The sequence below is a fragment of the Macaca mulatta genome, chromosome 12 (assembly GCF_049350105.2).
Source record: "Macaca mulatta isolate MMU2019108-1 chromosome 12, T2T-MMU8v2.0, whole genome shotgun sequence".
Lineage (NCBI taxonomy): Eukaryota > Metazoa > Chordata > Mammalia > Primates > Cercopithecidae > Macaca > Macaca mulatta.
The window spans coordinates 74,858,018-74,876,818 of NC_133417.1; the positions used below are offsets into that span (position 1 = coordinate 74,858,018).

The following is an 18,801-nucleotide window of genomic DNA, read 5'->3' on the forward strand; positions in this document are numbered from 1 at the left end:
CAATGCTGGCACTTAGTAGGTATTCATAATATATTTGTTGAATAAATAAATTTGAGTAATTCCTGTTGAAAAATTGAAAAATGAAGAAAATTGGGAAGAAGTATTTGCATGGAAAACCTAACTGAGACTTCATAAACACCGGTCTTAAATGACTCTGCCTTTTTTTCAGGGTAGTGGTGACGGTTAGTTGTTTTGAATGTATAAGAAGTAAATTTTATTCTCTTTTACTTTGTAGTTACTAGAAATTTGGACTGAGATTGGGCTGAAACTTTCAAAGCTTTGAAGGAATCATTAAATAATGCAATCAGTTTTAAAGGGGAAATTTTATTTAACAGTACACATTTATTGAATGCTTGTTATATGCCAGGTACTCTGTAAGGAAAATATAATTGTTTTATTTTTCACTTAGCAAACTTTTAGCTCTGAGCAGTTTATTTCTTTCATTTAGAACAGTGGTTCTTAAGTAGGGATGATATTTGGCGTTGTCTGAAGACTAGTAGGGTTGCCACTGACATCTAGTAAAGGCCAGTTCTACCACCTCTACCAAGAATTCCCTTAATGTCGTTAGTGCCTAGGTTGAGAAACCTGGTTTAGACCCATATTGATACATAGATATACTTTTTCTGTTTCCAAGTATCCTGTGTTTTGGGATCTGTTTTATATCGTTTAGATCTGTATCATATTTTGATTTATAACCATTTCACATAGTCAGATAAAACCATATTCCCAAAGCTGTTTTTATCAGTTTTTTCACTTTCTTATTTTGTTCTCTATTTTCCCTCATTCTCTTGTTTCCTCTATTTGGCTTTTGAGTTCTTGTACAATTTCTTTATAGCTTCTTAGAAATATTTCTGAACAGGCTGGGTACAGTGACTCACATCTGTAATCCTAGCAGTTTTCAGAAGGCCAAGGCAGGTGGATCACTTGAGCCTAGGCGTTCAAGACCAGCCTGGGGAACATGGTGAAACCCCATCTTTTCAAAAGATACAAAAATTAGCTGGGCCTGGTGGTGCATGCCTGTAGTCCCAGCTATTCGGGAGGCTGAGGCAGGAGAATTGCTTGAGCCTGGGAGGTCAAGGCTGCAGTAAGCTGTGATCATGCCAGTGGATTCTAGCCTGTAAACAGAATGAGACCCCTGTTTCACAGTAAAACAAAACAGAAACATTTCTGAACCACTGTGATGTTTCTTAGCAGTTTGAAAATCTATGTTTTAAAAGAAATAATGTACTCAAAGCAGTAATAGCAGATTACAAACTTTTTAGCTTTAGACTAAAACCTTTTAACCATTATCTTTTAAAATACTCTTTGAAATTTTATGTGCAACCTATTTGTGTGATAACTTTTGTGTATGTAAAATAAATACCATATCCTTGCAGAAATGCATTGGTTACTGCTGGGCGCGGTGGCTCACACCTCTAATCCCAGCATTTTGGGAGGTCAGGTGGGCAGATCGCTATGTCAGGAGATTGAGACCATCCTGGCTAACACGGTGAAACCCCGTCTCTACTAAAAATACAAAAACAAAATTAGCTGGGCGTGGTGGTGGGCACCTGTAGTCTCAGCTACTCAGGAGGCTGAGGCGGGAGAATGGCATGAACGCGGGAGGTGGAGCTTGCAGTGAGCTGAGATCATGCCACTCTCCAGCCTGGGAGACAGAGTGAGACTCTACCTCAAAAAAAAAAAAAAAAAAAAAAAAAAAAAAAAAAAAGAAATGCATTGGTTACATAATTATGTAAAACTTAAAATTTTTGTGATTTATTTTGTATGTGAAACAATAATACCTGCTTCCTTTATGCAGTGTCTTTTATTTGTTGTATATTTGACTGTACAATTGACTGTTTCAGTTGTTGTTTCAGCACAAGTGGGAAGATAACCCTAAACTCTAGGATTTGTTTGCTATTTTATTTATTTTATCTTATTTTATTTTAATTTATTTCATTTTATAGAGACAGAGTCTCATTCTGTCACCCAGGCTGGAGTGCAGTGGCACGATCCCGGCTCACTGCAACCTCCGCCTCCTGAGCTCAAGTGATTCTTCTGCCTCAGCCTCCTGAGTAGCTGGGATTACAGGCACCCACCACCATGCCTAGCTAACTTTTGTATTTTTAATAGAGATGGGGTTTCACCATGTTTTCCAGGCTGGTCTTGAACTCCTGACCTCAGATAATCCGCCGACCTCGGCCTCCCAAAGTGTTGGGATTACAGGCATGAGCCACCATGCCTGGCCGATTTGTTTGCTATTGATTATTTTCATCTGCTTTTTAGTTTTAAGGGACAAAAAGTGGCTTAACTGATTATACTGGGAGGGATCTTTTTTTATTTGCAAGATGACCTTTTGGAGGTCATCTTGCAAATTAAAATGAAAAATGGTCAGATAAATTTAAACTTTTGTGTTCTCACAATTTAGCTCTGTGCCAGGCACTTTAAAGGCAACCAGTAAATATTTGTTAAATGAATGAAAAGTAGATTTCTTTAAGTTTTTGTGCTGAGAGTTTAAGTGAAAGTAAGCCATTTGCTCTATGTGATGCTTAGATGCTTAGAATTTTAGGCTCTTATTGCTGGAAAAGGCCTTTAAAATCTAGTCCAGGTTCTATAAAAGTGTCTTGTGGGCCTTCACTGGAAGACAGGGTTGGGCAACAAGAAGAGGCTTAAGAGAGTGGAAGTGGCTCATCCTGCTTCCCTTTCTCCCTTCCAAATATCCCCGAGTGGGCATTCAGCTCTTAAAAAGAAAACAAAAACGAGATAACAACAACAAAGCAAACCAACAGTTGGAAAACCATCATTTCAGTGTTATATTTTATATATGAAGACATTGTGGCTCAGAGAAGGTCAGTGAAAATATGTCTGGTTTTTTTTTGTTTGTTTTTGAGACAGGGTCTCACTTTGTCACCCAGGCTGGAGTGCAGTGGCGTGATCATAGCCCACTGCAACTTCCAACTTCTGGACTCAAGTGATCTTCCCATCTTACCCTCCTGAGTAGCTAGGACTACAGGTGCACCACCATGCCTGGCTAGATTGTTTAAAAGTTTTTTGTAGAGGTGGGTTCTTGCTATATTGCCCAGGCTAGTCTTGAACTCGTAGTCTCAAGTGATCTTCCTGTCTCAGCTTCCCATAGTGCTAGGATTATAGATGTGAACCACTGTTCCTGGTGAAATATGTCTGACAGTGGCAGTGTTGTTAGAACTATGAGCTAGGCCATTTCCAAAGATAGAAATGATTTCGTAAAGCATCTGTTTTAAATTCAACTGAAAAGTACATTTTAAAAAATATGTAATTTCTTGTATTTCTGTTGCCTCCTGTCTCCCATTTTGAAGGTTAATGACTGCTGCCCCATGTTTGAAAGTATGATGTATGAGTTTTATGTATGTCATTTTTGTCTCAAACTAGTCAATAATTACGTGTTGGTGTGAGTCACTTAAGTAATTTTTTTCTGTCATGTAGCATTTCCTTTGCATTATTCTGTTAATGCTTTTGAAAAGAGCAGTCAAAATGATGTATTACTCAGGCCTTCAACAAATGTATAACCTTTATTTTGCAACAATTTATTAATCTAGGTGCCACATATTTAGTGGTTACTGCTTAAAGCAAACAAAGAGACAAAGTAAAATTAAAAATTGCTTTTTTAATGCTAAATGAAGTAGAATAGTTGAAGTATTTCATCATGGCTATTGCGATCATTTTGAAAATTACATTTATATGTTGTCACTGTAGTATTATATACAAACTAATTTTTAAATTTATTTTTAATTTATTTTTATTTTTTTGAGAGAGTTTCACTTTTGTTGCCCAGGCTGGAGTGCAATGGCGCGATCTCGGCTCACTGGAACCTCTGCCTCCCGAATTCAAGCAATTCTTCCACCTCAGCCTCCCAAGTAGCTGGGATTACAGGCATGTGTCTACCATGCCCGGCTAATTTTGTATTTTTAGTAGAGACGGAGTTTCTCCATGTTGGTCAGGCTGGTCTCGAACTCCTGACCTCAGGTGATCCGCCTGCCTCGGCCTCCCAAAGTGCTGGGATTGCAGGCAGCAGCCACCGCGCCTGGCCCAGAAACCAGTTTTTTTAATTGCAAAGTTAATTTTATAGCATCTTCATAATCATAGGTACAGCTTATTTCTCTGATATATTAATGATAGTTTTCTTATTTTTAAGATTTTTTTTTCTTCATTCTATATAGTATTTGTTTCCTCTAAGGTGCATTTTCTATTGTTCAGTCTCTAGCTTTCGAGTTAGAGGCATTCCCCAGATGTCTGACAATGTTGACTGCTTGTTATTAAGAGCTCTTGAGTGCATTGTTGGAACTTGTAGATTCTGAATTTTAATATAGGGTGATTTGGGTAGGCAGGTTTGTTGAGAAACACTTGTATTAGATCTTTCTTTTTGGCCTGGTCAGATTCCTCAGGGAAGTATCCTGAGATACTGCCCAGAGGTAATGGTATGGCTGCTATTATTCCGTGAACCGACTGGGAGACAGGCCTAGGGACTCTGAGTCAAATATGCATATGACGACTTTAATCTTTCCTCCTTATACCCTCAGTTGTACTTGCTATTTTATCCTCCCCAGAGATGAGTTCTGTAGCCAAAATTCTGTTTCAATGGTGGAAAGGCAGTTTTCATCCAATCCTCCTTATTTTAACCCCCTGCCTTCCCACCTCCAGTTGTAAAGGTACCAGGTGCTGTCAATTTTGTTTATTTTTTAATTGCACTTTTTATTATTGAGTTTTAAGACCTCTTTATATTTTCTGAATACTAGACTTATCAGGTATATGATTTGCAAATGTTTTCATTTCTTTCTCCTTTTTTTTTTTTTTTTAAGACAATGTCACTCTGTTGCTCAGACTGGTGGCATGATCACAATTCTCTGCAGCTTTGAGCCTCTCCAGGCTCAGGTGATCCTGAGTGGCCTCCCGAGTAGCTGGGACTATAGGCATGTGCCACCACACATGACTAATTTTTGAATTTTTTGTAGAGATGGGGTCTCTACATGTGTTGCCCAGGCTGGTTTGATCTCTGCGGCTTAAGTGATCTGCCCGCTCAGCCTCCCAAAGTGTTGGGATTACAGGCATGAACTATGGCGCCCCGTCTGTGCATGTTTTCCGCCATTCTGTGGATTGTCTTTTTCACTTATTTGAAAGTGTTCTTTGAGTCACAAATGTTTTAAATTTTGATGAATTCCAGTTTTTTTCTTTAATTTTTCTGTTTGTCGCCTAAATTAATTTAATTTTCCTGTCTGTTGCCTAAATCAAGGTCACAAATAGCTAAACCTGTGTTTTTCTCAAAGAGTTTTATGCTTAAAAATATAAAACTACAGCTGAAGCTTTTACATCAAATTCTCTGATCGATTTTGAGTTAGTGTTTATGTATGCTGTGAGGTAGTGGTCCAACTTCATTCTTATTCATGTGGTGTTTCTTTGAGTTTTAATGGACCTTGCCTGTTCAACAACCTGGGCCTCATACAATCTTTTCTTTTTTTGTGGATAGCTTAAAACTACACATTCACTTTCTTTAAAGGTTATAGGCTTGCTTAGGTTATTTCTTGAAAAAAAATTGCTAAGTTGTATTTTTCTAAGAAATCTTTAAGTTTATACTTAATGATTAAAAAAACTTCCCTGTGTTTTTATTCCTGTTATTTATGTGTGTTTGCTATTTCTTATTTTGAATTAGGTGTCATAGCAGATGATGATCAGTTTTATTATGCTTTCTAAGAACCAACTTTTGATTGTCTCTCTCCTCCCACCCTCATTTTCTATTTCATTCTTTTTTTTCTGTATTACTTATTATCTTTTTTTTTTTTTTTTTTGAGTTGGAGTCTCACCCTGTCGCCCAGGCTGGAGTGCAGTGGTGCGATCTCTGCTCACTGCAATCTCCGCCTCCCAGGTTTACACCATTCTCCTGCCTCAGCCTCCTGAATAGCTGGGACTACAGGCACCTGCCAGCACGCCCAGCTAATTTTTTTGTATTTTTTTTTAGGAGAGATGGGGCTTCACCATGTTAGCCAGGATGGCCTCGATCTCCTGACCTCGTGATCCTCCCTCCTCAGTCTCCCAGAGTGCTGGGATTACAGGTGTGAGCCCTCATGCCAGGCCTTTTTTTTTTTCCCTTTTTTGAGACAGTCTCACTCTGTCTTCCAGGCTGATGTGTAGTGGTGCAATCTTGGCTCACTGTAGCCTTTAACTGCTGGGCTCAAGCGATCCTCCCACCTCAACTTCCTGAGTAGCTGGGATTACAGGGGTGCATCACCATGCTTGGCTAATTTTTGTATTTTTTGTAGAGACAGAGTTTCACCATGCTGCCCAGGCTGGTCTTGAACTACTGAGCTCAAAGCGATCTGCTTGCCTTGGCCTTCCAGAGTGCTGGGATTACAGATGTGAGCCACTATGCCAGGCCATTATTGTCTTCTTGCAATTTAGTTTGGATTGTCTTTGTTCCTTTTCTTGGATACTCAGTTATTGTTGTTGTTGTTTTAGTGCATTTGGTTTTCATTTTTAATTACTCCTATTTAATTTTTATTGTTATATATTTTAAAAATATTTTTAATTGATATATCTTAGCCTTAATATTACCTTTTACACAGTATTTGAAGATACTTCTCTGATAGTTTCATACATGTGTACAGTGTGTAATGATCAAATCAGGGAAATTGGGATATTCATCATCTCAAACATTTATCTTTTTTTTTATGTTGGGAACATTACAGTTCTTCTAGCTATTTTGAAATATACATTATTATTAACTATAATTTGGATGCTTAGTTGTTGATTTTTTCACAAACATATGGATTTTAAGGCTATGTATTTCCTTCTAAGCACTACTTTGGTTGTGGCCCACAACTTTTTCTATATAGTTTAGGCTTTAAATTTTTCTGTTATGATTTTTAATGGCTTCTGAATTTCTAAGAGCATAGTTACCTATAGCCAATGGCTGTCCAAAAATATTAAATGGAAAATTCCAGAAATAAATAACTTATAAATTTTAAATTATATGCCATTGTAAGCAGGGTGATGAATTATTGTGCCATCCTGCTCTGTCCCACCTGGAATATGAATTGTTCCTTAGTCCAGTGTACCATGCTGTATATACTACTTGCTTGTTAGTTATTGACATTGTCTGCTCCTGACATCCAGCCATCACATTGTCATGGCCTGATGATTCAAGATCACCTGAAGCAGATGTTCCTCCTTCTGATGACATATTGTCAGAAGGTCATTAGTAGCCTGATGCCATGTCACAGTGCTTACCATCATTCACTTCACTTCATCTCATCACGTAGGCATTTTATCATCTCACATCATCACAAGAAGAACAAGAGTGAGTATAGTACAGTGGTCCCCCTCTTATCCTTGGGACATGTTCCAAGACCCACAGTAGATGCTTGAAATGAGGGATGGTATCCAACCCTATATCTACTATGTTTTTCTCCTACAATACATACCTATGATAAAGCTTACTTTATCATAGTATTAGATAGATAATACTAATTAGAGATAAACAGTAATAACTAAAGGTAAAATAGAAGAATTGTAACAATAATCTGAATGGCATACAACTGAAACGTATGAATTATTTCTGGAGATTTTCATTGAATATTTTCTGACCGTGGTTGACCATGGGTAACTGAAACTGTGGAAAGTGAAACTAGGTATAAGGGGGACTACTATACATAAGGTATTTTGAGAGAGAAAGCATGTACACATTCACCTAATTTCTATTACAGTATATTGTTGTAATTATTCTGTTATCACTTACTGTTGTTAGTCTCTTATTGTGTCTAATTTATAAATTAACCTTTATCATAGGTATGTATGTGTAGGAAAACATAGTATATAGAGAGTTTGGTACTATCCTTATTTTCAGGCATCTACTGGGGGCTTTGGAACATGTTCCCTGAAGATAAGAGGGGCCTACTGTATTTGCATACAAGTTCATAATTATCTTCTTGGGGAACTTGTTGTTCTTACATCCCAGAAGAGACAGACAAGCTAATTCATTCTCCTTGTGAGTTATTCTTTCAATGAGGGTAAAGCCTTTCAAGGGTCTTAGCTTTAGGTGGGATCTCAGTTCTGTCTCTGAGTCTTGTGTGAGCCCAACACACCTTGTGATCTGTTTGCTCAAGGACTTTATAACAACTGGCACAGTGTTAGTGCTTGTCACTAATTCCTTCTTTTTTGTGGTAACTGGAGAATTCCACTTTTTGTGTGTGAGCTCAAATATGCATTCAAAAGATTATATTTATTTTATCCAGCTTTTCCAACCATTGGTAGTGGGAGAATTTTCAGGTCATCTATTTTGCTTAATTGTTACAGCTGGAAATTTCTTTGCTGAGTACTTCATCTGTATTCTTTCTGTTCATTTCTCTTTGTTAGCACTTTAAAGTTTATATATTTTTTAATATTCAGCTTAGCTCTCTTTACTCATTTTTAGCCATTAGGAAAAGAAATAGTAATGTTCATTGTATAGAGAATAGAAACCTCTTTGGCATTTTAAGCAATTTGATTAAAAATAGCACTGCATAAAACATTGTGGCAGAAATTGGTGTCTATAAATTACATTTAAACCACAGTTTGATTTTGAGGCTATCATCTAATTCTAGTTTTGTTTTTTTTTTACAGTTTAAAACAGAGCGGAAAATTTCCTGGAAATCCCTGGCCTCCCTATAAGAAAAGGACATCACTCCATCCTAGCTATAAAGGTCTCATGAGACTTTTGCACTGTAAAACTTTACACATTGTGCTATTCACTCTGCTTTACAAGGTACAGTAGTAATTTGAATAGAAAGACTAAGTTTAGAATTTATTTTCAAATAATAATCCTTTAGGATAATATTTATATAAAAGTACCACTTATAAAGCAAAGTGTGTTTATACATTTAAGATGTATGAAGATATGTTATAATCACATATATTTGAAATCCAAGTTGAATATAACAGAATAGCTACAGCATTCTTTGTGAGAAACTATTTATCTTATCTAGCTACAGATAAAAATATGTATTTATGGCTTCTGCAGAACAATAAGTGAAATACCATGGAACTACAAGAGGTGTAGAATGAGCTACAGGGACCAAACAACCATCAGAACCCACTAAAATGACAAAACTAGAATGGCAGTTATGTGAGCCAGTGAATCTTAGGTTGGGGTGGTTCTTTTTGCTTTTTTCCTCTAATCAGGAAAGTGACGTGGAAGGATTTGAGTGTGGTTTCTATGTGGCAAGATCAAAAATTGTTTTTGATAAACATCTTAGGAACTCACAAGATGATGCATTTACTTTCTTGTTATCTAAAATTTGTTTTATTTTGGGATCTTCTCACGTAAAACAGATTTATTTGACTAACATTAATTGTGTACTCAAAAACTTGTATGAAACATAATATTGTATAGTATGTATGTGTGTATATAATAGGGATTTTTATAATCTCATCTGCATGAAAGATGAAAAAAGTCTGGGTGCAGTGGCTTATGCCTGTAATCCCGGCACTTTGGGAGGCTAAGGTGGGCAGATCTCGAGGTCAGGAGTTCGAGACCAGCCTGGCCAACATGGTGAAACCGTGTCTCTACTAAAACTACAAAAATTAGATGGGTATGGTGGTGGGCGCCTGTAATCCCAACTTCTCGGGAGGCCGAGGCAGGAGAATTGCTTGAACCTGGGAGGTGCAGGTTGCAGTGACCCCAGATCGTGCCACTGCACTCCAGCCTGGGTGACATAGTAGGACTCCATCTCGGGGGTGGAGGAAAGAAAGATGAAAGAAAAAAGAAAATAACTATATAGACATGATAAATGTTATGCAGGTAGATACAAAGAAAACCTCTTGTTCCTCTTCCTAGTTATAATTTGAAAAATTAAAAGTTAAGAGAAATTCAAAGAAAAATAAGAATATTTGTTACACAAATTTCCAATTACTATGTACAATCATTTAACACATTGTTTAAGAAAGTATATATTTAGTTAGGTAGGAATTTTAGTTTTTTTCTTAATCTTATAATGAAATAATACTTTTAAATTTCTATACTTTTCTTTCAACTCCACCCATGACCAATTTTTCATTGTACTTGTTTCTAAAGTTTTCCTGTTATGATTTTGGACAGGTGCCTCAAAAAACACCTTGGGTGGTTTATTTTCATTAACTTCCAAGAGGGTTATTCAGTAATTGATTTAAAATGTTCTTTTTCTTTATTAAAAAATGTAGAATATCTTTTTGTACTGAAAAGATATTTGTATTTGTTTTACAAATAATGGACAGTCTTCGAATGTTTACTTAGTGCCAGATTTTGTTTGAAATGCTTTATATATACTTGTAGACGTTATTTTGCTTAAGCTAGCAAAAATCCTTATGAGTGAAAGTTCTGTTGTTATTCTCCTTTTTCAGATATGAAATTGAGTTTTAGAGGTTAAATAACTAGTTCAGATGGGGAAGCTAAGTACTGTTATAAGTAATAATTAATAAGTGACAAATAATTCATGAAAATTTAAGGAAGCCTTATGGCAAATTATTATGCTCTTTCAAGTTATATGTTTCAATGTTTTCGTATGCTAAATGTACAAATAGTATTTTATGAAAAATAAGACAATGTTTTAGTTGTTACAAGACTATCATAAATGAACTCTTGAAATCTCAACTTTAAAATAGCTTTCTTGATTTTACTACTACTACTAATAATAAAATTCTCCATTGACATTACGTTGGCAAGTCAACTTTCTAAAAATCAATTTTAGTAAACCACCTTTATCCTCTGACGTGTTTAGTGTCAAAATAAAACTGCCTGGAAACATCATTTTTCTTTCTTTCTTTTTTTTTTTTTGGAAGTACCTAATAGAGGGATTTTTTTCCTCCTTAGCTCTTAAGTTATTCAGTTAAAGCTGTAATGCCACAAGCTTTGAAGTCAAAATTTAATTGAATTTAGCTGGTAATGTTTTATTTATCAGGAGGAGATAGTATAGTAATGATAGTCAGTGGCCTGGGAGTCTGAGGTCTGCGTTCTAGTGTTGCTTACACTAGCTAACTGGTTGTGTGGCTGGGCCTTGGTTTTCTCTCCATAACATAGTGGATCAGAAGGGATGACTTCTGTGGTCTCCCAGCCTTCAGTCTCCTCCTGCTGCTGCTTCTGCTCCTCACATCGTTGGCACCACTCACTCACTATTTGTTGAACACACATTGCTAGACACTACACAAAGCAAATGACAGATATTAACCCATGCAATCCTTACAACAATTCTGGGCTTTAATTCCATTTTTATTTTTCTTTCTTATTTTTGGTTTTTTTTTTGGATGGAGATGGGACAAGTGAAAGTGCTAGGAGGGGCTCTATAATTTCAACTTTAGAGATAAGAAAACTAAGACCAGAGTCTGTTGCTGAAGGTCAACTAGGAATAGACAGAAATTTGTTTAAAAATCTGGTTTTTAAAAGGTTTTGAATGCCTGTGCTCTTCATTGTGCCACACAACAGATGAACAGAGAAGCCCTCTCAATAGTCAGAAAAACATGAGAAGAGTCAGTGACTTGAAAGTCTCTCTATTCTTTAGTTGTAGTAGATTAGGTCTTAAGCGATTAAGACCTCCTTTCCAAGTCGCCTCAGCCATTTGGGCAGCTTCTGTGAGGCTCAGCTTATCCTGTCCTCTTTTTTGCTCTCTGCTATCTTGCCCACAATTAAAACTGCCATTCCCTACAGAATTTCTTCCTTTTGTCCTTTCCATCATTTGGCCAGTTGACTTTTATAATGAGGACAAGATGATAGCTGCCAGGCCATTTTGTTACTTGTCGTATTTTAGATATCTTCTGGTTAGTGGTCTGTTATATCATAGTGAATGAGTGATTGATGTAGGTAGCCCAGAAACCCTGTGTAAGATGCATAAGGTTTGCATTGAGTAATCCATAGGTCAGATTTATCAAATTTTCTTCAGAGAAGCCTCTTTACTAACCGCTTGAATTCCTTCTACCTTTCTCCTACATGTAAATCACACACTGACATACATATGAATATAGCTACTCAAAATACTCAGAGGCTCAGAACTTTAATTTCAGAGACATGTTTTTAAGAACATTAATGCACCATAAACATTTATTGTGCTTCCAGTTATATGCCAGGTGCTGTGCTAAACACATTTGCTTGAATTATCCTATTTAGTAAACTTATTTATCTGATGGCCTTGTCATCAAGAGAAGAGTGTCAGCAAATTAGGATATAAAAATATTCTTATTAATTTATTTTATTAAATACTTATATTCATATGAATTTATTTTAGTGGACTCTCTGACATAACCTTTAGAAAATTTGTGAACTGGTATTTCTAGATATTACTTAAAGTACTTTTCGTCTATAACAGTAAAATATTTTTGGATCTCTAAATGAAATACATTTTGTGGAAAAAAGTAATTATGAGGCATTTTCTTCCCTTTTTAAAGATTTTGATGGATCATCAAAATCTGTCAGAACATGTACTCTGCATGGTTTTGTATCTGATTGAATTAGGACTCGAAAATTCTGCTGAAGAAGAACCAGATGAAGAGGTAAGTAGTTTTTTGTAATTTAAAATTTTTAGATAGGCAGTCCCTATCTGGCTCCAACCAATTGTTGCCAAACCAGACATGTTATACTTTTGCTAGTTATGACATGCCTTAGTAAAGTGTATTTATGGATTCATCTTGAGGTATATTTATGTTTTCATCAGACTCATAAGATCTTTTAAAGAACTACTGGAAAAGGCCCTTTGGGATCTTCAAATACGTACAGTTTTTTAGGGCCTTAATTGATGCATTAAATTCTATTATGGAATTACTGAATTTGAAATTTATAATTCCTATCACAAAAATTAATAAAAGTGTTTAATGCATTTTTGGTGTTATGCTAAGAATATTGATTATTGGCAAAAAATTACCAGTAATCAATAAATAATCAGTAAAACTGAAGTTAGGGCTTAGCTCCAAAAATTCTAATAATTTGATTAGGGATTATTTTTGAGTAGCAAATTCTTTCTGTAAAGGTTTTAAGGTAATGGCATGAATATTGTTATATGGGAGAATGTTTAAAGTACTTAAGAGTGAAAGTTGTTAATTTGTTTCAGGACTTTAGAAGTATTGTGTCCATAAAAGCAATTGTTACTACAAATTAGTTTCACTAATGTGTAAGATTCTCCTCCTCTCTTCCCTCCTAAATGACAAAATGTAACACAACATAATAATTGCAAAAAACAAGTTAAAGAAACCACTTTGTAGTTCTTTGTAGTCCAAGTTGAATCAACATATGTTCTTTCATAGATGTTAAAAGGTTATAAAGATTCCTCTATGATTAGGTCATACCTTTGGTTGAAGGATTTTTCAGTTTCCTCCAAATTAGTCCAAATTAGCATTATTTGTATTACTAATGGGTGAGGATGAATATTCTGTAATGTTCAGTATTCTAGATTGAAAAATGTATTTAAAAATGTATTTTAAGTCAGATGTTTAGCTGATTCCATCAGACTTACCCATATTGGTATTGAGTAATTTATTACTACATTTTTTGTTTGAATTTGGTTTTATTCAAATTTATTCACTCTATAATTTGTGGATGAGACAGTAAAGGATCCAGGATTATGATAGGCAATGGATGATTTTTGGGGGCTTGTTACATCTCCTTTGTACCTTGGACCTGACGTGGCAAGATTTGATATTCTTTTTTTTTTTTTTTTTTTTAAGGCATCCGTGGGTGGACCAGAACGTTGTCATGACAGTTGGTTTCCTGGCAGTAACTTAGTGTCAAACATGCGACACTTTATAAACTATGTTAGAGTAAGAGTTCCAGAGACTGCGCCTGAAGTGAAGAGAGACTCACCTGCAAGTACTAGCTCTGATAACTTGGGTTCCTTTCAAGTAAGTGTAAACGTAAGAAAGAAAATAAGGAAAAGCTTTATGTTATGTATGTTATGTTGGGATATACTGTTCCTATGATATCCAAAAGAAAAAAAAAAGTGGTTGCAGATAACTTTAAATTGTTTTTTATTTCCTCTGATATATCTATGCAACTTCTACCTTATCAGTCTTTTTCCCTTAATCTGCCAGAGTTCACGACGGCCTAAAGTTCTTCAAAGAGAGGTAGATGTGTATGATATTTGCATTAACTAGCAACATGGCTTTAACTGGAAATGGGGAAAAACTGCTTTGAAGTATTTGTGTGTGTATAGGTGTTTAATTAATATGGTTAAATTTAAAAGAAAGTTTCTTGGATTTGTGTGTGGTTTTTTTTTTTTGACAAAGTGATTTAAGCTTAATATTAAAGAACATTTATATTGAGCTTAAAAATAACACTGAGTATTTTCTTATTAGTGTTCGAAGTATTTTGGACCAATTATAGGTAGCATATTTGAGTCTCTTTACATTTAGCATTGCCACCATACTACTAACTTCTTAAAAATGACTTGGATATTTTCTAAATTAAAATAAATTTAATTGCTAGCAGCATGCTCATTTGCAAATAACTTTTTTTTGCTTCTATGGCAATTAATTAACTTTGATAAACTAAGCCTATGAAGTCTTAAATTCTGTATGTTCTGGCTTTGGACTCATTTTGAAAATCAGTGCTCTCATTGCATGTAAGTTAATTTTTAAAAAGCAGTAATGAAAAATCTTGAAATGACATTTTAAGTAACTAAACTTAAGCAGTTTTAGTCTTCCCAGCCTAGATTTTTGTCAGTAGAGAACATTGAATCAGACATTTCTTATAGTAGAGTCTATTTGTAGGAGCTTTCTTGGTCTTTGACAACATATTTTCGCTGTAAGCAAAAACTGGAACCTCTAAAGAGGCTTTTGCCTCTAATGCTGGCAGAGTACTTTAAAAAACAGCTTCGATGTTAAAAAATAGTATATACTGTCATTTGACTCACAAAAGCTCATCTGATATTAGAGCATTCTTTCTATGCTTGCTTTTAAAAAATAAGTTCATTAAACTGATTCATATTTTAATTAAAAGATGTTTTCTAAGAGCCCTGGTGCAGTTTGATTGCTTTAGCAAAAAAGCTTTTTAGAATTTAAATTAATGAGGAAAATACTTAGTTAAAAAAAAAAAAACTGTTCAGAAAACAAATCATAGTCCTTGACCGACAAACCAAAAACAAATAAAAAACAAATCACAAATCACAGTTTTAATTTCATATTAAAATTTAATAAAACAAATTAAATTTCATATTAAAATATGAAACATCAGTTTGATTTTTTTCATCCTTATATTTCAGTTTAGTAACTTTAAGCATTTATGTTAGAATTTTCAAACTTTAAATTTCCTTAAAAGTGAAATTAATTACTAGTTCATGTTTGTTAGCTTAGAAAATTTTTTGAAAAACGAATTTATAATTTTCTTAACTGGAAACTGTAGCAGTCTTCCAGAAGTTACTAAAGAGTACCCTATTCCTCATGAATGCTGACCAGAACAGCCTTTCCTCCTTTAAACTAATGAATAATTTAGTTTATGATTCTCTTTAATATGGCTGTAGATACTACGTAAGTTTTGTCTGTTTTCGGGAGGTTGAAAAGGAGGTGTTACTGCTGATGATCTCCTTATAAGTCTTTCCAGATTGAGTGGGATTAAATATATTTGAGAGAGATAGGTCAAGGGACAGAATTATTTAAAGAGCAAATCTGTTGAATAAATCTTTTTATGAAACTGAGCATTCCCTTTGGAAAATGTAGTACTAGTATGTTTTTAAAATGATGCTAAATAACTTCTCTTGATTTTTCTTTGTTTCTCTTTTTTAATGGTAGAATTCTGGTACAGCTCAAGTTTTCAGTTTAGTAGCAGAACGTAGAAAGAAATTTCAGGAAATCATCAATCGCAGTAGCAGTGAAGCAAATCAGGTGGTTCGTCCCAAAACTTCAAGTAAATGGTCTGCTCCTGGCTCAGCTCCACAGTTAACTACAGCCATTTTGGAAATTAAAGAAAGCATATTGTCTTTGCTAATTAAACTTCATCACAAACTCTCAGGAAAACAAAACTCCTACTATCCTCCTTGGCTTGATGACATAGAAATTTTAATCCAACCAGAAATTCCTAAATACAGTCATGGAGATGGTATAACTGCAGTGGAAAGAATTTTACTAAAAGCTGCGTCGCAAAGTAGAATGAACAAACGCATCATTGAAGAGATATGTAGAAAAGTGACCCCTCCTGTACCACCTAAAAAAGTCACTGCAGCAGAGAAGAAAACATTGGACAAAGAAGAAAGGTAATTTTTATTTTTAATGTTTTAAACGTGTGTATAGTTGAAAAATTGGTATTTTTTTCCTTTTGGTCATTTGAGGATTATCACTTGGATGTTTAATAGCAACAGTCATAGCTGATGTAATGTAAGTGGAATGGAGCATGGTCAGTGCTTGTACATGTGATATATTGAGTTTATTGACGGACAGGTGAGACTTTCTGACCCCACCGTAAAATTACTACCTTAAATCTATATGTCTCTTTGGAAAAATTGCTACTGCTTTTATTGCTGTAAGGATCTAATAATTCTCTTACTGTTAAAGTTGAACTGTTCAACTTTAAATGAGAATAAAAAAAATTTAAACATTTCTCAAAATAAAAATCCAACTGCTTTAGTTTCTTTTGGTCTTTTCTAATCTTTATTAATATATGATTGCTGATTTTTAAAAAGTGATGTTTTAAAACACATTCTGACTAACTTATGCTTCTAGCTTTTGGATCTTTAGGTTGCTTATAATTTGTTGTTAAAATTATATTTATAAACTTTTTTTCATCTTTTGACTTTCTTGAAAAAAAAAGAATAGGATTTAAAAAAAAATCTCAAGATATATACTATGTTATGTGGGGTTTGTGGGTCAAGGACTATGAGCATAGTATGGTTCTTTTTTTCAGTGGTACATTGTTTGCCAGAAGAGTTGTGTTACTGTGCATTGTCACCAATTGTTTCCCAAGAGCCTTGTCAACATTGCTGACCCTACTGTCATAAACATGACAAGGTGAATCTTGAGAGAGTGAAACTCAGCATAATTGTCAAACTCTTGGAAAGGGTTCAGTGTTTATTACAGAAAAAAAAAAAAAAAAAGAACATGCCTTTTAATGAGTGTACATAGGCTAAAAGACCCAGGACATTAAAAAAAAGGATTTCAGATCAAATTCAAGATAGTCATTGCTCACTTCTCTGAGGTTATAAATAATATTCGTTGTTTTAATTTCTTTATTATTTAAGACAAATTTGTCTACCAAAGCAACAATTATAGGGGAAGGGTACACATTTCCCCTTAGGGAGGGTCCAAAGAGATCACATCAATATTATCTTAATTTAAGAACCTAGGACCTTGATCATCTCGATCTCTTTTATATAGGTAAAAATCATTATCAACAGAGTTATTTGGACTACTGTTGTGAGCGGTATGACTAATACATCATTTAGCAGTTTGAAGTGTACTTTAGAGGTATTTTCTGGATAATTTCATCTTCTTACTTTTAAAATTAAATATAGGCAGTTATGGGTTAAATGATCAGTGGAAGCAAGCCTAAGATGGATCTTACTCGATTGATCCATTTCTCACTCACTGGGTGTCAGTCCAGCACTTTTCTAGACATATCTGTGTCCGGTGTTGGACTTCCTGACCTCGAGGAATTGATACTATAATGGAGAGACAGACTGGTAAACAGATAGTTTGTTAGTAGTGTTAACATAGTGTAACAGGTACTATATCGGGTACACAGAGTGTTAATGGGAGTAGCAGGACATAAGGCTAAGAGGGTAACTGCATATAATTAACTGGCACAGGGTATAAATGGTTACAGGGAAACTGGAAGGATTTTAAGTGAGGAATAATATATAGGATAGAACTGTGCGCGGTGGCTCGCGCCTGTAATCCCAGCACTTTGGGAGGCTGAGGCGGGCGGATCACGAGGTCAGGAGATTGAGACCATCCTGGCTAACACGGTGAAACCCCGTCTCTACTAAAAATACAAAAAATTGGCTGGGCATAGTGGTGGGCGCCTGTAGTCCCAGCTACTCTGGAGGCTGAGGCAGGAGAATGGTGTGAACCCAGGAGGCGGAGCTTGCAGTGAGCCGAGATTGTGCCACTGCACTCCAGCCTGGATGACAGAGTGAGACTCTGACTCAAAAAACAAAAACAAAAACATATATGTGTGTGTGTGTATATATATGTATATATATGTGTGTATATATATAGGATAATTACATGCGGGTGGATTAGAGTGGGGTAAGACTGGAAATTGGGAGAGCAAGCTACTTAGTCATCTAGTGGGGCAGGTGTGATAAGGGTCTGAACTAAGACAGTGATGATAATAAAGAGAGGAGGAGATGTATATGATATATTTAGCAGGTACAAGTTGTTAGACTCGGTAATCAGCTTGATGTGAGAAATGAGGGAGATGTCATGAATGGTGCCCTGATTTCTGACTTGGATAATGTTCCTTTTACCAAGATAATGGAGTATAGGAGGGGTCTCAGGCTCAGTAGTAAAACTGATCTGTTCAGTTCTGGACACTACTAAGTTTAAGAGGGATACCCAGGTGAAGATGTCCAGTCAGATATAGGGTTTAAGATTTAGGGGAGAATTCTTAGAGATACAGATATGAGCACATAGGTAATAGTAGAATCCTTGTATATGGGAGAAAGTGTACAGTGAGAAAATGAGAAGACTGAATATAGAACTCAAGGGAAAAACATTAAAGGGAATGACTGAGGAAAGGGTACCTACAAAGGTGACTGATAAATGGATGGCTGAGCAGAGTAAGAGAAAAACTGGGGTGAGTGGCTTTAGAGAAGTCACAAGAGGAAGTTCAGAAAGCAAGAAACTTATCAAAATTGTTAAGTGCTACAG

The 18,801-nt window shown here is 35.4% G+C and overlaps 1 protein-coding gene across 6 annotated transcripts in view; it reads left to right on the plus strand.

Annotated features, from left to right (window-relative positions):
- UBR3 (ubiquitin protein ligase E3 component n-recognin 3) overlaps nucleotides 1-18,801 on the plus strand; it is a 268,381-nt gene that overhangs the window by 111,315 nt on the left and 138,265 nt on the right. For 3 of the 6 annotated variants that reach the window (XM_015110341.3, XM_015110343.3, XM_015110342.3), the window contains exons 20-24: nucleotides 8,608-8,749; nucleotides 12,397-12,501; nucleotides 13,669-13,842; nucleotides 14,032-14,064; nucleotides 15,727-16,187. In XM_015110341.3, the coding sequence (XP_014965827.1) occupies nucleotides 8,608-8,749; nucleotides 12,397-12,501; nucleotides 13,669-13,842; nucleotides 14,032-14,064; nucleotides 15,727-16,187 (915 nt within the window). The remainder of the gene's footprint in view (nucleotides 1-8,607; nucleotides 8,750-12,396; nucleotides 12,502-13,668; nucleotides 13,843-14,031; nucleotides 14,065-15,726; nucleotides 16,188-18,801) is intronic. The other 3 variants (XM_015110344.3, XM_015110345.3, XM_015110347.3) reach the window with 1 other exon arrangement.